This window comes from Rhododendron vialii, chromosome 4a (assembly GCF_030253575.1).
Source record: "Rhododendron vialii isolate Sample 1 chromosome 4a, ASM3025357v1".
Lineage (NCBI taxonomy): Eukaryota > Viridiplantae > Streptophyta > Magnoliopsida > Ericales > Ericaceae > Rhododendron > Rhododendron vialii.
In genome coordinates this window covers 9,224,642-9,242,010 of record NC_080560.1, presented here as the reverse complement: position 1 = coordinate 9,242,010, position 17,369 = coordinate 9,224,642, and the positions used below count along the sequence as shown (strand labels likewise).

General features: G+C 39.6%; 2 protein-coding genes across 2 annotated transcripts; one reads left to right on the top strand and one right to left on the bottom strand.

Annotated features, from left to right (window-relative positions):
- Positions 1-5,029: 5,029 nt before the first annotated feature.
- On the bottom strand, positions 5,030-5,998 carry LOC131323635 (uncharacterized). Its single transcript, XM_058355484.1, has one exon. The coding sequence runs from the start codon at positions 5,996-5,998 to the stop codon at positions 5,030-5,032; it is 969 nt and encodes a 322-aa protein (XP_058211467.1).
- A 1,350-nt stretch (positions 5,999-7,348) lies between these two features.
- Positions 7,349-11,083, top strand: LOC131323100 (frataxin, mitochondrial). The gene is made up of 5 exons (XM_058354729.1): positions 7,349-7,709; positions 8,801-8,873; positions 9,395-9,442; positions 9,528-9,622; positions 10,760-11,083. The coding sequence occupies exons 1-5, from the start codon at positions 7,465-7,467 to the stop codon at positions 10,887-10,889; spliced, it is 591 nt and encodes a 196-aa protein (XP_058210712.1). The 5' UTR covers positions 7,349-7,464; the 3' UTR covers positions 10,890-11,083.
- The last annotated feature ends 6,286 nt before the right edge of the window (positions 11,084-17,369 follow it).

The window sequence follows — 17,369 nt, the reverse complement described above, 5'->3', positions numbered from 1 at the left end:
TGGGCCAAAATATGGTACACAAATAGATAAGGGAGTAAACTGTAATTTAGGTGTAAAATTTTTTAAAAAACCAACGGTTATGCACAGTGAGTTGCCGAGAAATGGGTTTCGCCGGTTTTGGAAAATTTTCGTCCGCGGGCTTGATTCTTTTCACTACCAAACGTCAAATTAACATATTAGAATATTAATATACTTAGGAAGAGGTAGGGTAGAAATTAATCTACCTTGAATTTGGTCAGAAATTATGGTGAACGATTTAGGTGGGTTTTCGGCAATCGGGGAAGACGACTGGAATTGGAGACTTCGGGGACGGGATTGGACAGAATTGAGGATCTTTCGTGATGGTTGAGATCCTAAGGGATGAATTGCACCTCGTATTTGGATTGAACAAGGTTATGGGAGTAAACCCACTTTTCTCTCTCTAAACTCAAACCTCCATTGTTGGACCTTAGAAGCTTTCTCTCTCTATCTTTCTTTCTGTATTCTCAATGGTGCATGAGAGTTTTTTTTTTTTTGCTGTCCTTTTCGGAGGGAGGGCTCAAAGCTATTTATAGGGGGGAGGGGAGTGAGGGGAAAGGGTGCCGTGGGGTTCAAGAACAGAGGGAATGGGAGGGGCTTGTTCTAGGAGGGATGTTTTACAGCTGGTTGGAAGAGATAAGTGAATGGAAGAGATTAGATTGACTGATGGTGGAGTAGGGAGGAAGAAAAGAGGGAGAGAGAGAGATATACGGCTAGGGGAGATGAGAGAGCCGAAATTTTTTGTCGAAGGGGTGGTGGAAAAATACTATGGTACATAAGGCACACCAAGGTATAAATACATACATGCATACACACACACATATATAATACACACACACACATATACACATATATATATATATATATATATAGTCCGGTTCCCTTAAGGGATCCCGCACGGGCTTACCGTGCGGGACTCCCATTTTCCGATCGAATTGGGACAATCGAAGCCGCTCAAAGTGATCAGAACGTGATTTTGAGGGTACCCGCGAGAAATCAGCAAAAAAAATGATCGGGAATGGCTTGATCCGAGCAGTTTTTTATTGAACGGTTCAGCAAAAACTGCTCGGATCAAGCCCTTCCCGATCATTTTTTTTGCTGATTTCTTGCAAGTACCCTTAAAATCACGTTCTGAACACATTGAGCGGCTCGGATCGTCGCAATTCGATCGGAAAAGGGGAGGTCCGCACGGTAGACTGGTAAGGGATCCCTCACTGGATCCGTGGTGTATATATATATATATGTACATATTTTTGTAAATCTAAGTCTTGACATATCAATAATCAATCTATAATTATTATAATAAAACTAGTTAATTTAACTAAATGATAATTTGAAATAACGATACGAATTTTTATTTAAAATATCAAGGCCAAAATTAGGATCGTTACAACCTATCCCCCTTAAAAAATTTCGTCCTCGAAATTAAGGTGTACGTTCAGGTGGAAACAGATTCGGATAGTTGGCGCGCATAGTGTCCGCTCGCTCCCAAGTTGATTCCTCAATTCCTCGATGTCGCCAAAAGATTCGAACGAGTTGAATGGTTTTGCCTCGGATGCACTTCTCACTGTAGTCTTGGATTTCTACAGGCTGTTCCTCGATAGTGATGTCCTCGTTAAGTTCGATTGTCTTCCCAATTTATGATGTGGGAAGGATGCGCTGTGTACTTCCGGAGCATAGACACGTGGAATATATCGTGAACTCGGTCCAGTTGTGGCGGCAGTGCCAGGCGGTATGCCACTTGTCCAATCTTTTCAAGGATTTCAAAAGGTCCAATGTAGCGTGGTGACAATTTTCCTTTCTTTCCAAAGCGGATAACTCCTTTTCGCTGTCTGATCTTTAAGAACATGTATTCTCCAACCTGAAAGGTCAACGGTTTGGTCATTTTGTCAGCGTAGCTCTTTTGTTGGCTCTACGCGGCCAGAAGTCGTTGGCAAATGGTTTTGATCTTTTCTATTGTCCCTCGGACTAACTCTGGTCCTAGTAGGCTTGCTTCTCCCAATTCAGTCCAACAAATCGGCGATCAACAAGGTCGTCCATACAAGGCTTCGTATGGTGCCATCTTTATGCTAGATTGATAGCTGTTGTTGTAGATGAACTCGACTAGAGGAAGGTGTCATTCCCAACTTCCTTTGAAGTCCAGGACACAGGCACGGAGCATGTCTTCTAAGATTTGGATTGTCCTTTCGGATTGTCCATCCTTTTGGGGGTGGAAGGCGGTGCTGAGATGAAGATCGGTCCCTAATGCTTTTTGCAGGCTATTCTAAAAGTTTGACGTAAATCGTGAATCTCGATCACATATAATAGATACAGGTACACCGTGTAACTGCAGATTGGTGATTAACTTTGTCTCGTCGCGGTCTGGTCCTTTTGTCAGCGTAGCTCTTTTATCGGCTCTGCGCGGCCAGGAGTCGTTGGTGAATGGTTTTGATCTTTTCTATTGTCTCTCGGACTAACTCTGGTCTTAGTAGGCTTGCTTCTACCAATTCAGTCCAACAAATCGGCGATCGACAAGGTCGTCCATACAAGACTTCGTATGGTGCCATCTCTATGCTGGATTGATAGCTATTGTTGTAGGCGAACTCGACTAGAGGAAGATGTCGTTCCCAACTTCCTTTGAAGTCCAGGACACAGGCACAGAGCATGTCTTCTAAGATTTGGATTGTCCTCTGGAATTGTCCATCCGTTTGGGGGTGGAAGGCGGTGCTGAGACAAAGATCGGTCCCCAATGCTTTTTGCAGGCTATTCCAAAAGTTTGACGTAAATCGCGAATCTCGATCACATATAATGGATACGGGGTACACCATGTAACCGCACGATTTCTCAGATGTAGAGTCAGCTGAGAGTGTCCATGGAATCCATCACCCGCATTGGTAAAAAGTGGGTGGATTTAGTTAAACGGTCGACGATCACCCAAATGGCGGTGTTCGATTGCGGGGACCTTGGCAGCCCTGTCATGAAATCCATGGTGATATGTTCCCACTTCCATCCAGGTATAGGTAAGCGTTGCAGGGTCCCACCGGGCTTCTGATGTTCTACTTTTACTTGTTGGCAAGTGAGGCATGTCAAAACATATTTGGCCACGTCCTTCTTGATTCCATTCCACCAGTATTGTCGGCGGAGATCTTGGTACATCTTGGTACTTCCTGGGTGGACGGCGAAGTTGGAATGGTGAAATTCTTTGATTACTACTTCTTGGAGGGTACCGATATTTGGTACAAAGATTCTTCCTTGGAAGCGAAGGCTCTTATCAGCGTGGATTGCCCATCCGGCTGCTGCTTTTCCAATTGATAGTTGATATCTGATGAACTCACATTCCTGTTCAAAAGTTTGTGCTAAAAGGATTTCTCGGTGTAAGGCGAGGGTTGCGACCACGACAAAGAGACACGCATCGGTGCCTTCTGCGGTTGGCTGCAGCATGAATCCGTTAAGGTCCTTCATCATCTTCCATTCTTTTATAGCAAAACTAGCCACTTGTCCTCGATTCTTGCGACTCAGTGCATCAGCGACCACGTTAGCCTTTCCAGGATGATAAGACATCGTGAAGTTGTAATCCTCCAAGTATTCCATCCATCTCCTTTGCCTCATGTTCAGCTCTTTTTGGGTAAACAAGTATTTCAAACTTTTGTGGTCTGTAAATACCTAGAATTGCTTTTCATATAGGTAATGTCGCCAGGACTTTAGGGCGAACACTACTGCTGCCAGTTCCAAGTCGTGTGTCGGATAGTTTCTTTCATGCGACCTCAATTGTCGAGATCCGTAGGCTACGACTTTTTCGTTTTGCATGAGTATAGCTCTCAATCCATCTTTGGATGCATCACAGTACATCGTATACCCTACGTCTCGTTCAGGAATGATCAATATAGGGGTGCTGGTCAACCTCCTCTTAAGTTCTTGGAATGATTTCTCACATATTTCGTTCCACTCAAACTTAACCCCTTTTTGGGTCAGTCGCGTCAACGGTTTTCCCAAGATGGAGAAATCCTAAATGAATCTTCTGTAGTAACCGACTAATCCTAAGAACCTTCTTATCTCAAACACTGTTGAAAGTCTTTTCCAGTCCATGACCGCTTTTACATTGTCGTCTTCGACTGAGATTCCTTTCTCTGACATCACGTGTCCTAGGACTTTGACTTCTTTCATCCAAAATTCGCACTTGCTGGCTTGCGAATAATTGATTGTCTCAGAGTACTTGTAGGATAATTCTCAAGTAGTCTTCATGTTCTTTCTCCGTTGGGGAGTATATAAGGATGTCATCGATGAACACTACCACAAATTTGTCTAAGTACGGCTTGAAAATCTGGTTCATCAGACACATGAAAATTGCATGAGCATTGGTTAGACCAAACGGCATGACTACGAACTCGTAGTGTCCATAACTTGTGCGGAACGCCGTCTTAGGTATATCACAATCTCGAATTCACAACTGGTGATATCCAGACCTTAGATCAATTTTCGAAAAACAAGTCAACCCTCTCAATTGGTCGAACAAGTCATCTATTCTCGGTAGCAGGTATCGGTTCTTGATTGTGACCTTGTTGAGTTGACGAAAGTCGATACAAAGTCGGAGTGTTCCCTCATTCTTCTTGACAAATAGAGCAGGGGCTCCCCATGGTGAAGTATTGGGTCAAATAAAACCCTTTTCTAGGAGTTTTTGAAGCTGCGTTTTCAACTCTCGTAGCTCTGCTGGAGCCATCCGATACGGGGCCATCGAAATTGGGACCTTGCCGGGTTGTAGCTCGATGGTAAAATCCATTTCCCTTGGCGGCGGTAATCCTGGTAACTCCTCAAGAAACACGTCCTCGTATTTGCAAACGATGTGAGGAAGGCCCAACTCCATTCGATCCGCTTCCTCCAACATGAGGCTCACAAACCATCCGAAAAGTCTCTTATGCCACTTCGTTTTGTTGGTGTTAGGTGCAGAAGGGTCTTGTCTATCCCCCTTAAACTTGAAAAATGTTCCATCTGGTGAATAAGCTGTCACCATCTTTTGATGGTAGTCAATGACAACTCAGTGTGCAGTCAGCCAGTCCATCCCGAGTATGACGTCAAAGTCCGTCATTTCGATTACTCGTAGGTCGCATGTTATTCGTAAATTTGACACTTCTAGTTCGCATTCCTTATAGATTTGTACTACCGAAATCTTACCCCCTAATGTTGAAGTCACATGCAGAGTCGTCTTTAAGGGTTCAGTTTCTAATCCAAGTGCAGATACGCATACAGCAGATATGAATGAGTGCGAAACTCCAGAATCAAATAATGCTTGCACGAATGTGGTATAAAGAATGAAGGTATCTTGAATTACTGAAGGGTCTAACTCTTCTTTGGTTCCTTGCAATGCAAACGCTCTTCCTGCAGCTGGCTGCATCTGTCCGTTTACTCCGTTGTTCTGGGGTGGGCGAGACTGTTGTTGGTTCCAACCGATATGGGGTTGATTCTGACCTCTGAATTGGTTGCTAAACCCAGTTGGTTTGTTTTGGTTCTGATTCTGTCCTCCATATCCAGAGCTTCCAGATCCGACGAGTTGAGGGCGATTACTCCGGAAGTGACCCTCCTGGTTGCAATGGAAGCATCTAAGGTTTCGATTTTGGGGTGGGTACTGATTCTGTAACTGAAATTGCCCTTGGTTTGGGTTAGAGTTGGGATTGGGGTTAGGGTTTCTCCAGGGTTGGTTGTGCTGGTGTGGACGAGGGTTATTCTGAGAATAGGGTTTTGGAGCAACATACCCTTGGTTGTTATTTCGAATATGTTCTCTTTGTTGTGGAGTGGCCCTTTTTTCATCCCCGATCTTATAATAGTCGTTGAGTTCTCTTTCGTTAATCAAAGTGGCCTGCACCACTTGTGCATAAATTGGGAGTCGCAACCCAACTACCTTTTCTTTGAGTGTGTGGTCAGGTCCCCATTCAAATTTTCTAGCCTTAGTCGATTTGGTTGGTATGTACTTTGTGGCAAAGTGTGACAGTTTGTCAAATCGAGACATGTATTAAGTCACTGTCATGTTTCCCTTACGCAAGGACATGAATTTTTGTGCCATTTCATCTTTCATAAGGGTGGAAAGTACTTTTCCAAAATGATAGCCTCGAATTGAGCCCACGTAAGTGTGGCAAGGTTGACTGTAGTTTTGGTGGCTCCTCACCAATAATCCGCGTCTCCTTCAAATTGGTAAGTGGCCAAAGCTATCTGGTCAGCACTTTGCTGGACTCCCAGAGCATCCAACATCTTCTTAATTTGTCGGATCCAGTGGTTGGCGACAAGAGGATCAGGTGTCCCTTGGAAGGTTGGGAGTCTTTGCTTCCTAAATTCAAAAAGGAAGTAAGCGCGGTTTTGGGTTCTTGGTTGCTGCACAGGTGGGTTAGTGGCTAGGGTTTGGAGGATTTGTGCAACATTTAAGAGCGTTGGTGATGAGTGGTTCTTGTGATTGCCTATTCTGTTGGCCGTTGCTCCCGGATTTCTCATGAGTTTCCACCATCTAGGGTATGTAAAATAATAAAATTCAGGGGGATTTTCCAAAAATTTTATACTATACCAATAATGAAGCAAGAAACATGCCACATATAAGTCAAACACGTAAAGCCTATGTTATCTCGCTGTACGTTCTCGAGGTCTGAGTTGGATGACAATTAAGCCGTACATATAGGTTAGACTTAAAGTGACATATGATAAGCGCAAAATGTAGTACTTAAAGACGCTCATACTTGATTGTTAGTCTTGACTTTATAATTATTTATGTTGTATTATCATCTATTTATGTTTTGTAGGTATTTTGGGATTTTTATCACGCAAAAACGTTTCTTTCGAGACTTATGCGATGAAGTCTGATTCAAGTGGGCTCAACCCAATTTAAATTAGAAGATCCAAAAGAGCAAAACCCAAAATCAAGCTCACGGAATTTTTCTACGATGGAATTGATTTAAGAAGATTTGGATTGCAAGGATTTTTGGTAATTCTCTGCATATGGTCCTGCACAGCTAATTGGGTGACAAGAGCTTTTGGCTTTGACTCAAACTCCTAAGGCAAGAATTGTTTAAGGAAAAGAATATTATTATATAATCGATATTTACCGATTTAACGAGAAGATTGATGGAAGTGGAATTATATTTCAAAAGGGAAGTCTTGGCCTTATTAATAGCAAGCAAAAGGAGGGTTGGAGTTATCACAAGCTTGCTGCCCTATTCGACAAGAATAATTTACACGTCCAAGCCCAAGCCCAAATAGTAAAAGAGTTTTGACTGTCAAAATAGCTTTCCTCGTAGAAGTTTGATGGTAGAGTTTGGCCCAAGCCCAACTCAGCCTACTTTATAGTCCAAATATTTGGGCCTGAACTCAAGTCTTCGAGTCTCTGGTCACTCCTTCGACTCGGCAGTGACTCGGTTCGTCTGTTCTTCTTCTGAAACTGTGAACCAAACCCTAGGGGGCTCAAACGTGAAGCTGAAGAATCACAGGAAAATGGCTTCACATTCTTCGAAATTGCTTCTACTCCGAAGACTTACAAGAAACCTCAAACCTCCATATTCTTCTTCTTCTTATTTTTCTCCGTCTACGATCCGTAAATCCTTTTTATGTTCTTCTACGCGCCTTCTAGAATCTTCGAATTGTGCTCACACTCCTCCCTTCTCACTCCTTTCTATAAGTTTCTGCTCCCGTCCCCTGAGTCACGACGGCGACCAAGGCCCAGCGCCCGTCGATTACAGGTGCGTATCGTTTATATCTCGAGCCAAGAGAGCGATGAGATTTTGATTCTGTTGTAATTATGATGCGTTCAACTTCTGTGCACGTGATTAATTTGCGATTCTCAGCTACCAATACCAACAATGCTACTTACACAACAATCCAAACACAACAACTTACACAATCTCTCACATTAATGTTCAGCCCACAGATAGTAGTGTGTGTGGAGCCCACATGTATATAAGAGGTTGTGTTTGGTGTTGTGTTTGGATTGTTGCGTGAGTATCATTTTCGCAGCTCCCAATAGGTCGAGATCTTGATTTTGATTTATATGTCTACTCGAGCCCTTATAATTGAACTCGAGCTCGGTTCCTTCAGTATCGTGGTGTTCGAGCTCGGTTCGGTTCGTGTAATAAACGAGCCCTGCCACGACAAACGAGTCTAGTTTTGTAAAACAGACTGACTTCCAAATAACTCGAGCTCGGCGGCTCGTTCACTAAACGGTACTAACGCATGGAGCCAAAGTGTTCGAACCCGGCTCGTTCAGAATTAGTCTAGCCCGAGCTCGAGTCGAGCCTTAAAATTGAGCTCAAGCTCGGTTTGTTTAGTACCGAGGTGTTCGAGCTTGGTTCGTGCACTAAACAAGCCTAGTTTTGTGAAACAGCCGAGTTGAAACTGACTCTCAAGCTCGGCTCATTTAGTTAACAATACTAATGTGCTGAGCCGAGCCTGTAACGAGCCGAGCCTTTGAGTGAAGTAATGGCATTACTAGAAGACAAGTTAGCTCTAGCTGCTGCTCGTGTACAGCTCAGTGAATCATTTGCAGCCCAGAGTACGAAATGGTACAATATGTATTATTAGTGGCTGTGGCAAAGCATTTCAAGTGCCAGTGTTGATGTGTTGTTGCCCGAGAGATATATCATGCAATTTTCTAATGAATTTTGATGAGTAATGAAAGGATGATTCTAACAGAATGCTATTTTTTCGGGGTGAACCAAACTTCAATTTTACTTGTGTTTTCTTTTTCAGATTTGTTTCTCAAATGCCTGATTAGTGATTACTATTGGGGACATGTGAAGAAGTATGGAATGTCTAATGTTTGATTTCAATCTAGTTCTTTACTGCAGGAGGAGGAATTTCACAAGCTAGCCGATTCCACAATACATGACCTGTTAGAGAAATTAGAGGTGAGAATTGGTGACGAAAAACGATATTGTTCAAATAGATGCAGTCCAATAGTTTAGGAATAGGATGTACCTGATTTATGAGTTCTCCAAAGCATTTGTTTTGGTAGATAGTTTTTAGTGTCGGCGATTTCTGGCCTTAAAAATTAGAGGATTCTGCTAGGTTGTTGGCACATGCTATGTTTGATCGTTTTAGTTATGTTTAAACGAAGAAATCCCTCCTTTCTTTCAGCTATCCCACTGTAACCCTCAGTTTCAGTTACCTGATATTTCAAACCATATTTATGCTTTTGTGTGCATGTTTTGGTGTATGATTTTTTTTGAAAACTAAGAATCTGTAAACTAAGAGCAATGGATATATCTGTATGTAAGCATACCGGTTACAGACAAAAGAGGTTTTTGGCATGCGTTTTTCGTTAACTATTTTGTACTCATATTGTTATTTATCCATGCTCTTGGAGTGCAATGGAAGTTACTGTTGCCTGTTCTGTTGTTTAACATTCTCATATTTTCCTCCCTGACAGGAATATGGGGATTCAGTTGATATCGATGGTTTTGATATAGATTATGGGGTGAGAATTCCTGGTAATTGCTCATCACTCAATCTTTCGGAAGATTGGCGTTTGTTCTAACATACATATGGCATGTACTTGGCAGAATCAGGTATTAACCCTAAGGCTGGGGACTCTGGGCACCTATGTGGTGAACAAGCAAACACCCAATAGACAAATTTGGATGTCTTCCCCCCTGAGGTACTTAAGCTTCTCCCCCACATAATAATTCTATTTTTATGCCTTTTGCCCTCTTAGGCTTGATGTTGATTGAAGTTATTTCTGTAGAGATTGGCTATAGAATGGTTATCAGAGGATCGTTTTTTGAATTTGGCCAGCGACCAGCGATGTACATTTATGAAATGTGAAATTTATATCGCATGCTTATAGTTCGAGTCTCGACTCTTGGGGAAAATCAGTTACAGCCCAAGGGATTTAATTCTAAAAGTAACCACATTGGACTTTTCACGGGATCATTCCCCTTGTGCTGATTACCTGATTTGATTTGGAAATAGTTTAACCATGCTTATCCTCATATGAAACATTGGTGGTTCTTTTGTTAAAATAGAGGGAAAATTTGCTTCCCTGTTTATGGACTTGATTTGTCAACTATGTTTTGGTAGTTCTGAGTTTCTTACAGGTCCTGTCTAGTAATGTGGTTTCTGGCATTTTTTTATGGGCTGGGACTGGGAGTAAGACAAGTGCATAATCTGCCCTTGGAAACTTTTTTCTTTTGATAAGTCAATTACCCTTCCAAACCTAAGTAACATAACTGCATACTAGTGACTGGATGGCGCTGTAGCTAGCAGATTGAGGATTGTAAAGTGGACCATTTCAAATTTACAGATCATGGTCGTCTTATATGTTTTTTTAAATTGATCTTTGCACTGCCGCATGAGCATTTGTAATGCGTGAGAAACACTGGATTGCTCATTGCTCCAACAGCTGCAGGCACATGTTGGCACACACTCATAATTCCCATGGAATTTCGACCTAATGGTGGTCTGCTGCTTGACCTCCATGCCACATGCCTTGTACTTCCTTTGTGCTAAACAACTTCTTCTTAACAAGGCATTAATCAATTGAGAAATGTTAATATGATGTTCATATAAATACTTTCAAATAGGGTCTTAGAGTTGTGCTCCCTCTCTCAGGTTATTTTCGCAAAGGACGCTTGAATGTTCTTGAATTACATGGCCAAATGTGACTGGCTTTTGGCTGGTACAAACAATTATTGGACAATTCTTATGGAAAGATTATTGTTTTACTTATCTACTAATTGTGGGTAATTACTTTGTACTATGATTTTTTTCCTCAGATTTTATATTCTTGATGCAGTGGTCCATCCAGGTTTGATTGGGATCGGGATGCTCAAGCTTGGATTTATAGGCGGACTAAGTCAAATTTGTTCCAAGTTCTAGAAAGTGAGTTGGAGCAATTGTGTGGTCAATCCATCAATCTTTCTTAAATCTCTTGTAATCACCTTAACTTATGGTGGAAAGTTTCTCCAGCAGAGTTGCCCAATGGAGGTTTGTGATTCGGTCATCGATTAGGCTATATTTGTTTCTCTCTTTTCTGTACTACAATTATACTAAATAAACCATGGGTTTCCAATTTAGCCCCTATCTTGAATTCCATATTTTCAACTGTACTGTTCCTTAATCATTGACCTTTGGACACCTCAAAGCTAATCCTATGGTACTGAACTTTGTGTTGGCAAACAGTCTGCTTGCTTTCTGGCGTTTTGCTGTGCCATTTGTTTAGGTTATGGACCTGGTTGTGACAAGGCCATGGCCGAAAAATAACCCCAATAAACACTATCCGGGTCTGAGGGCTAATTAGTCGGATTAATATGACCTGTTTGATGAACCCGTAGCTGTTACTACTTGGTTACCTTTGTTGAATAGAAGCCTAGATATTTGTCCAGGCAGACTACGAAAGGGAAACAAGCCCATGGAAAGCCTGGGTTTCACAATCCAGCCTGCCAGATTTAGTCCTAATCCGTACTGTACGTTATCAAATGGTAAAGATTTATGAAATAAAATAAAGTTTTTGAGAACAATCATAACAATGATGTTTTATAAGATAAGATAGCCATTTCATATGTGCAGAATTGTATCTGAAGTTGTTAAATAGTACCAGTAGATGACTTGGGTTCTAATTTTATGTGCGAAAAAGACTTCGTCTTACCATTGGATGGACCGAGTTTTGAGACCGAAAGGAATTTTAGATTTTTTTATGAGACAATCTCTCATTTGATGATGTCTCATGTGATATTTTGAAAATGGAAGGATTTTTAAAACAAATTAAATGAATAGATAGAGTCAATGACGGGGCTGACGACATGCGAATTAGCTTCCGAGGTCAAAGTAGTCTCAATTTTGCTAAAGGGTTTTCGAAAATTTCACTAAAGGGTTTTCGAATGAATGTTGGGCTAGGCTACCTCGAATGGCGTGAGCTGCGCGCGGAGAGACCAGTACGTACGGTTTCTATGAGTAAATTGGAAATTACCATGATTTTATGTGATGATCTAATTTGTTTAAAGTCTATTTGTCCATTGCACTTACGACAAATCGTTCAACCAAGATTTAGGCCCCGTTCCAGAAGTCTTCTTAAAAAATAAGTAGCGTATTTCACATTTTCAAACTAAAAAATAATGTAAATAAAAAATAAATTTTCAATTTTTTTTGCACCATTTAAAATATCTCAATGAGATCTATCAAATAAGATCCATATTGATAGAAAAATTATTTGTATAAGCACATAATTTTTGAGCTTGAAATTGTCTTCTTAAAAAATACTAAATACTATTTTGAGTTCGGGAACAGGGCCTTAGTACTCCTATGAATTTTATTTTTTCTCACATACCCTTTACGTGGAGACTCCGATCATTAAATGAGACTATAATTTTTTTACATATACAAGAGAATTACACAAGCAATAATACTTCCTCCATCTCTGTTGTTTGTCTACTCTCTTTTTTTCTTTTGATTTGTTCTAAAATTCTTGTCTGGCTTGAAAAATTCTTGTACATTTGATCATATTTATGTGTCTTTTTTTGACCAAAACAAACATAGATACAACCAATTCTGACTCAATTTTTACTTCCAACCAACTTCATTATTAATTCGTAATTACTGCCAATTCCAATCTCAATTTCCATCTTGGGAAAAAAGTTTGAGAACAGACATGGTTAAAGAAACATCATTTGGAAATTGTGAAACATGTTTTGAGATTGAATGATGTACTAGTATATATTTACAACAAGTCTAGGTACACTACATTTAACCACTACATCATCCACTACATGTTTTGTAGGGCTCACCCTATGTTCCAAAAAAATACAGAAAAATATTCATAAATTTTAAAAGTAATATATTATGGAGCCTTGTAAAAAATCAGCTCCAACAAATATCGGTAAATATTATTTCTTGATTTGTAGGGGCGAAACGGTGCAGTTAAACAGTTTCGTCCCTACAAATCAAAAAATAATACTTACCGATATTCTTTGGAGCTGATTTTTTACAGGGCCCCATAAAATATTATTCTAAAATTTATGGACTTTTTTCTGTATTTTTTTGGGAGCCGGGGTAAGCCGTATAAAAAATGTAATTGATGATGTAGTGGATGAATGATAGTGTATGTAGCATCTCTCATATATTTAAGAGTATATTCTCTGTAATGGTAAAGATTTATAAAGTGAAATAATGTTTTTGAGAACAATCATAACAATGATATTTTATAAGACAGCCCATTCAGGGTTTTTTTTTTTTTTTTTGGAATATTATCAAGAACATTTAGATAAAAATCAATAATTCCAAAAAAAATTAAGCGCAAAATTACTCAATACAAAAAAAATTTGAATAAAAATAATAAAACAGTACTAAATAATCCCAAAAGGCAACGTACCAGTCGATAACATATCGACACGACTTGTGATTGAAATTGTTGTGTCAATTGTCACTTTCACACACACAACATGAGGTCAAAAAAATATATTATAATCCAGTCCATATATAAATATCTGCGGAAGAAAACACAACACAACAAGAGCCACACAATTCCACCACCTGCTGTTTCTTCCATATTTAGCTACAATCCAAAATCGACGATTCTCCACCACAAGATGGTCCGTCCGTCCTCCTTTCTCTCTTCTTCCTCCTAAGCAAATCGATTCTTTATTACTGCATTCGTCCCAAATTTTTCGTCCGGTTCGTAAAATAAAGTGTTAAAAATTTCAAGAAAAAATTCAAAATTTTTCACAAATTAAAAATACTCATTGATATTTAGTAAGTTGTTAAAAAACTTTTGATTTTTTTTTGCAAAAATTGTATTATTTTTAATATTCTGTTTTGCAAATCGGACAAATAATTTGGGAGGGAGTATTTCACCAAGATGGTCATGGGATGGTCCCTTGTAACAGCTTTTGAACAACACCATGGACCGCATTGGTTGAATTAATTAATTGGATAATAGGAATATTACAACTTTAGTTTTAATTGAATGATCATAACTTTAGCAGCTCTTCATTTCTAGTTGTTAGAGATTTGATTTTTTAATATAATCGGATGATCGGGCTAGCTCACGTGCATGCAATTCAACTATTTTCAGAGCTTTGGAATTAACAATCGGACGAACCCTCCGGTGGCTCCAAGATTCAAAATGTTTGACTTCCATGAAATTCAAACATGTGACTTCATTAAAACAATAACTTATCGCTTTGCTCATTCTCCTTGGCCAAACCCTTCTAGATATTTGTTGAGATACTAATGTTTTAAGCCAGTTTTTGGTCCAAAGCACAAGTGGTGTTAAAAGTACAAATTTTGAACCATAAAAATACTTTTTTTTAAAATACTTTTTTTTTTTTTTTTTTTGTGTGTGGTGGTGCTTTGATTTTGAATCCAAGTGTTCAAAGCACTCACTACTTAGTACTGTGGTTTGAATTGTTACCAAACTTACGCATGCGCACATTATTCCGAGTGAAAGAATGTTTTACCAAAGATAGCTATATGTGCCAATCATATTTCATTTTTGCTTTTAGCTAACCAGCCAAGGTTGAATATGCAATTCCAGAGCTACTCAAGTTTTAAACAAGTGTGAACAATTAATTGCTCGGTTCGATAGGTTATAATCTTCGGAAAAATTTTAAGCTTCTGGAATTTAATTGAATCGGCAAATGAGGCGCAGACACGTTTCTACCATCCTTAAAGTATTCTAATTACCACTTACCAGTTACTTCGTTGCTTTATGCCTTGTTTGGTTGTAATGATTAGAGAGAAGGGTAATGAATAGAGAGATAGAGAGCGAAATGAAAATAATGATTGGAGAGATGAGAGAGAAATGAGATTAATGATTGGAAGTATGGGTAATAAGTATTTTTTTAGTTGGAATTTTTTTTTTCAAATTGGCATCCAAACAAGGCATTAGTGTTTATTGCTTTAGTGTGTATTATTCCTCCTTTACTTGCATAATCCATCATTGGCAAGTTACCGAATGCAATTTTGTTCACCATCTTTAAAAAAGGGTGAACATTACCTTTCTTTCTATTAATTGAAATGGTATGGATCCCACCATAAAGTGATGTCATGTTTATCTTGCAACGCACTTTTTGGTTACCTCTTCCCTTACACTTCATTTTATTTTATTTTATAATATGCCAACAACTATGCTTAAACATAACGACTAATTAAAAATAAGGTGGTGAACTGAATAATGAAGTGGAATACAGAGAAACTCCCTCATCCACATGCTCTAGTGGTTTAAAATTTGCAAATTCTGTACTAAAGGATTCTATATGAGGTCTTGATGATTCTTGAATGGGATGGGTTAGTCTCCAGTCATGCAAATGGACTAGACCGAGCCAGTTCAGCCCTCATGGGGACTTTTTTGGCCCCAGTATGATGATCCGAATCGTTAATATTTTAGATCTTATTGAGAACTATGACCTCAGTGAACATCAAATTGATCAATTATCGTTTGACATGATTATGAAACACATTTACTTTGAGCTAAATAGGTTGAATGGATTTAGATTCGGTTTGACAACATTTATATATCCCAATACAAACATACTTCATAATCATAACAAACGACATCCCATTAACTTGATTTTCTTGCATGGTTATAGTTCTCGACGAGGTCTAATATATAAACGATTCGGATTGTTAAAGTGAGACCGAAAAAGGCCCAAAAAGACTGAACTGAATCGATCCAGTCCATTTGCATGACTAGAAAGAATCTCATTCTTTCTTGTACTCATCGACTCTTTTGGGGTCAATCCATATAATTGCTCTTATTTCTTTCAACGGGTCTCCCATTGGTGGATGGTAAGATTAGTTCTTCAAGATTAGTCGAAATACTCATAAGCTGGCTCAAACACTTGATTATAAAAAGAAAAACTTATGCCAACTAACGACTAATAAAAAACAACTTTGCGAATTGTATAGTAGTATAATCAAGTGGGATGCAGGGAAACTCCCTCAACCACATGCTTTTAGTGCTTTTAAATACATAAATTCTGTACTAAAGAATTCTAATGTGAGGTCTTTGATGATTCTTAAATTCAATGGTGTGGAAAGTCCTTGGTGTAAAGCATCGTCCCACTTGACATGATTGCCGGCCTCAAGTTGTGGCTTAGTTTAATTCCGAATATTTGTGCATGGGAACTAATCTGGGGGCGACTCTCATCCAGTTTCTTAGCATCCAGTTTGGGGTCAGTTTCGGCAATTTGTGGATCATTTCTTGGTCCTTCTAGTTTCGACAATTAGTTTAATTTTCGACGTGATCACATGGTCGCTATACTCGGTTAACTCGAAAAAGTGAATGATTCCGATCATTGTTGTCGATCCACAAATGATCCACATGTGACGAAAATTGGACCAAACTGGATGCATAGAAACTGAATGGGAGCCGCTCCCAACTAATCCTCCCCCAGATATCACCTCAAGAAAATCGTTACAGAAGAAAGAAACAACACAGTAGTGGATGTGCCTGGCCCTTCCAGTTTTAACCGTAAGTTTAATTTTCGACGCGATCACATGGTTGCTATACTCAGCCAATTCTAAAAAGTGAACGATTCCGATCATTGTTGTCAATCCACAAATGATCCACAAGTGACAGAAATTGGATCAAACTGGATGCTAAGAAACTGAATGGGAGACGCTCCCAACTAATCCTCCCCCAGATATCACCTCAAGAAAATCGTTACAGAAGAAAGAAACAACACAGTGGCGATGTGCCTGGCCCTTCCAGTTTTAACCATTAGTTTAATTTTCGACGTGGTCACATGGTCGCTATACTGGGCTAACTCTAAAAAGTGAACGATTCCAATCATTGTTGTCGATCCACAAATGATCCACAAGTGACGGAAACTGGACCAAACTAGATGCATAGAAATTGAATGGGAGCCGCTCCCAACTAATCCTCCCCCAGATATCTCCTCGACAAAATCATTACAGAAGAAAGAAACAACACAGTGGCGGATGTGCCTGGCCATTCCAGTTTCAACCATTAATTTAATTATCGACGTGGTCACATGGTCGCTATACTCGGCCAATTCTAAAAAATGAACGATTCTGATCATTATTGTCGATCCACAAATAATCCACAAGTGATAGAAACTGGACCAAACTGGATGCTTAGAAACTGAATGGGAGCCGCTCCCAACTAATCCTCCCCCATATATCTCCTCAAGAAAATCGTTACAGAAGAAAGAAACAGCACAGTGGTGGATGTGCCTGGCCCTTCCAGTTTCAACCATTCGTTTAATTTTCAACATGGTCGCTATACTTGGCTAACTCTAAAACGTGAACGATTTTAATCATTGTTGTCGATCCACAAGTGACAAAAACTGGACCAAATTGGATGCTTAGAAACTGAATGAGAACCGCTCCCAACTAATCCTCCCCTAGATATCTCCTCAAGAAAATCGTTACATAAGAAAGAAACA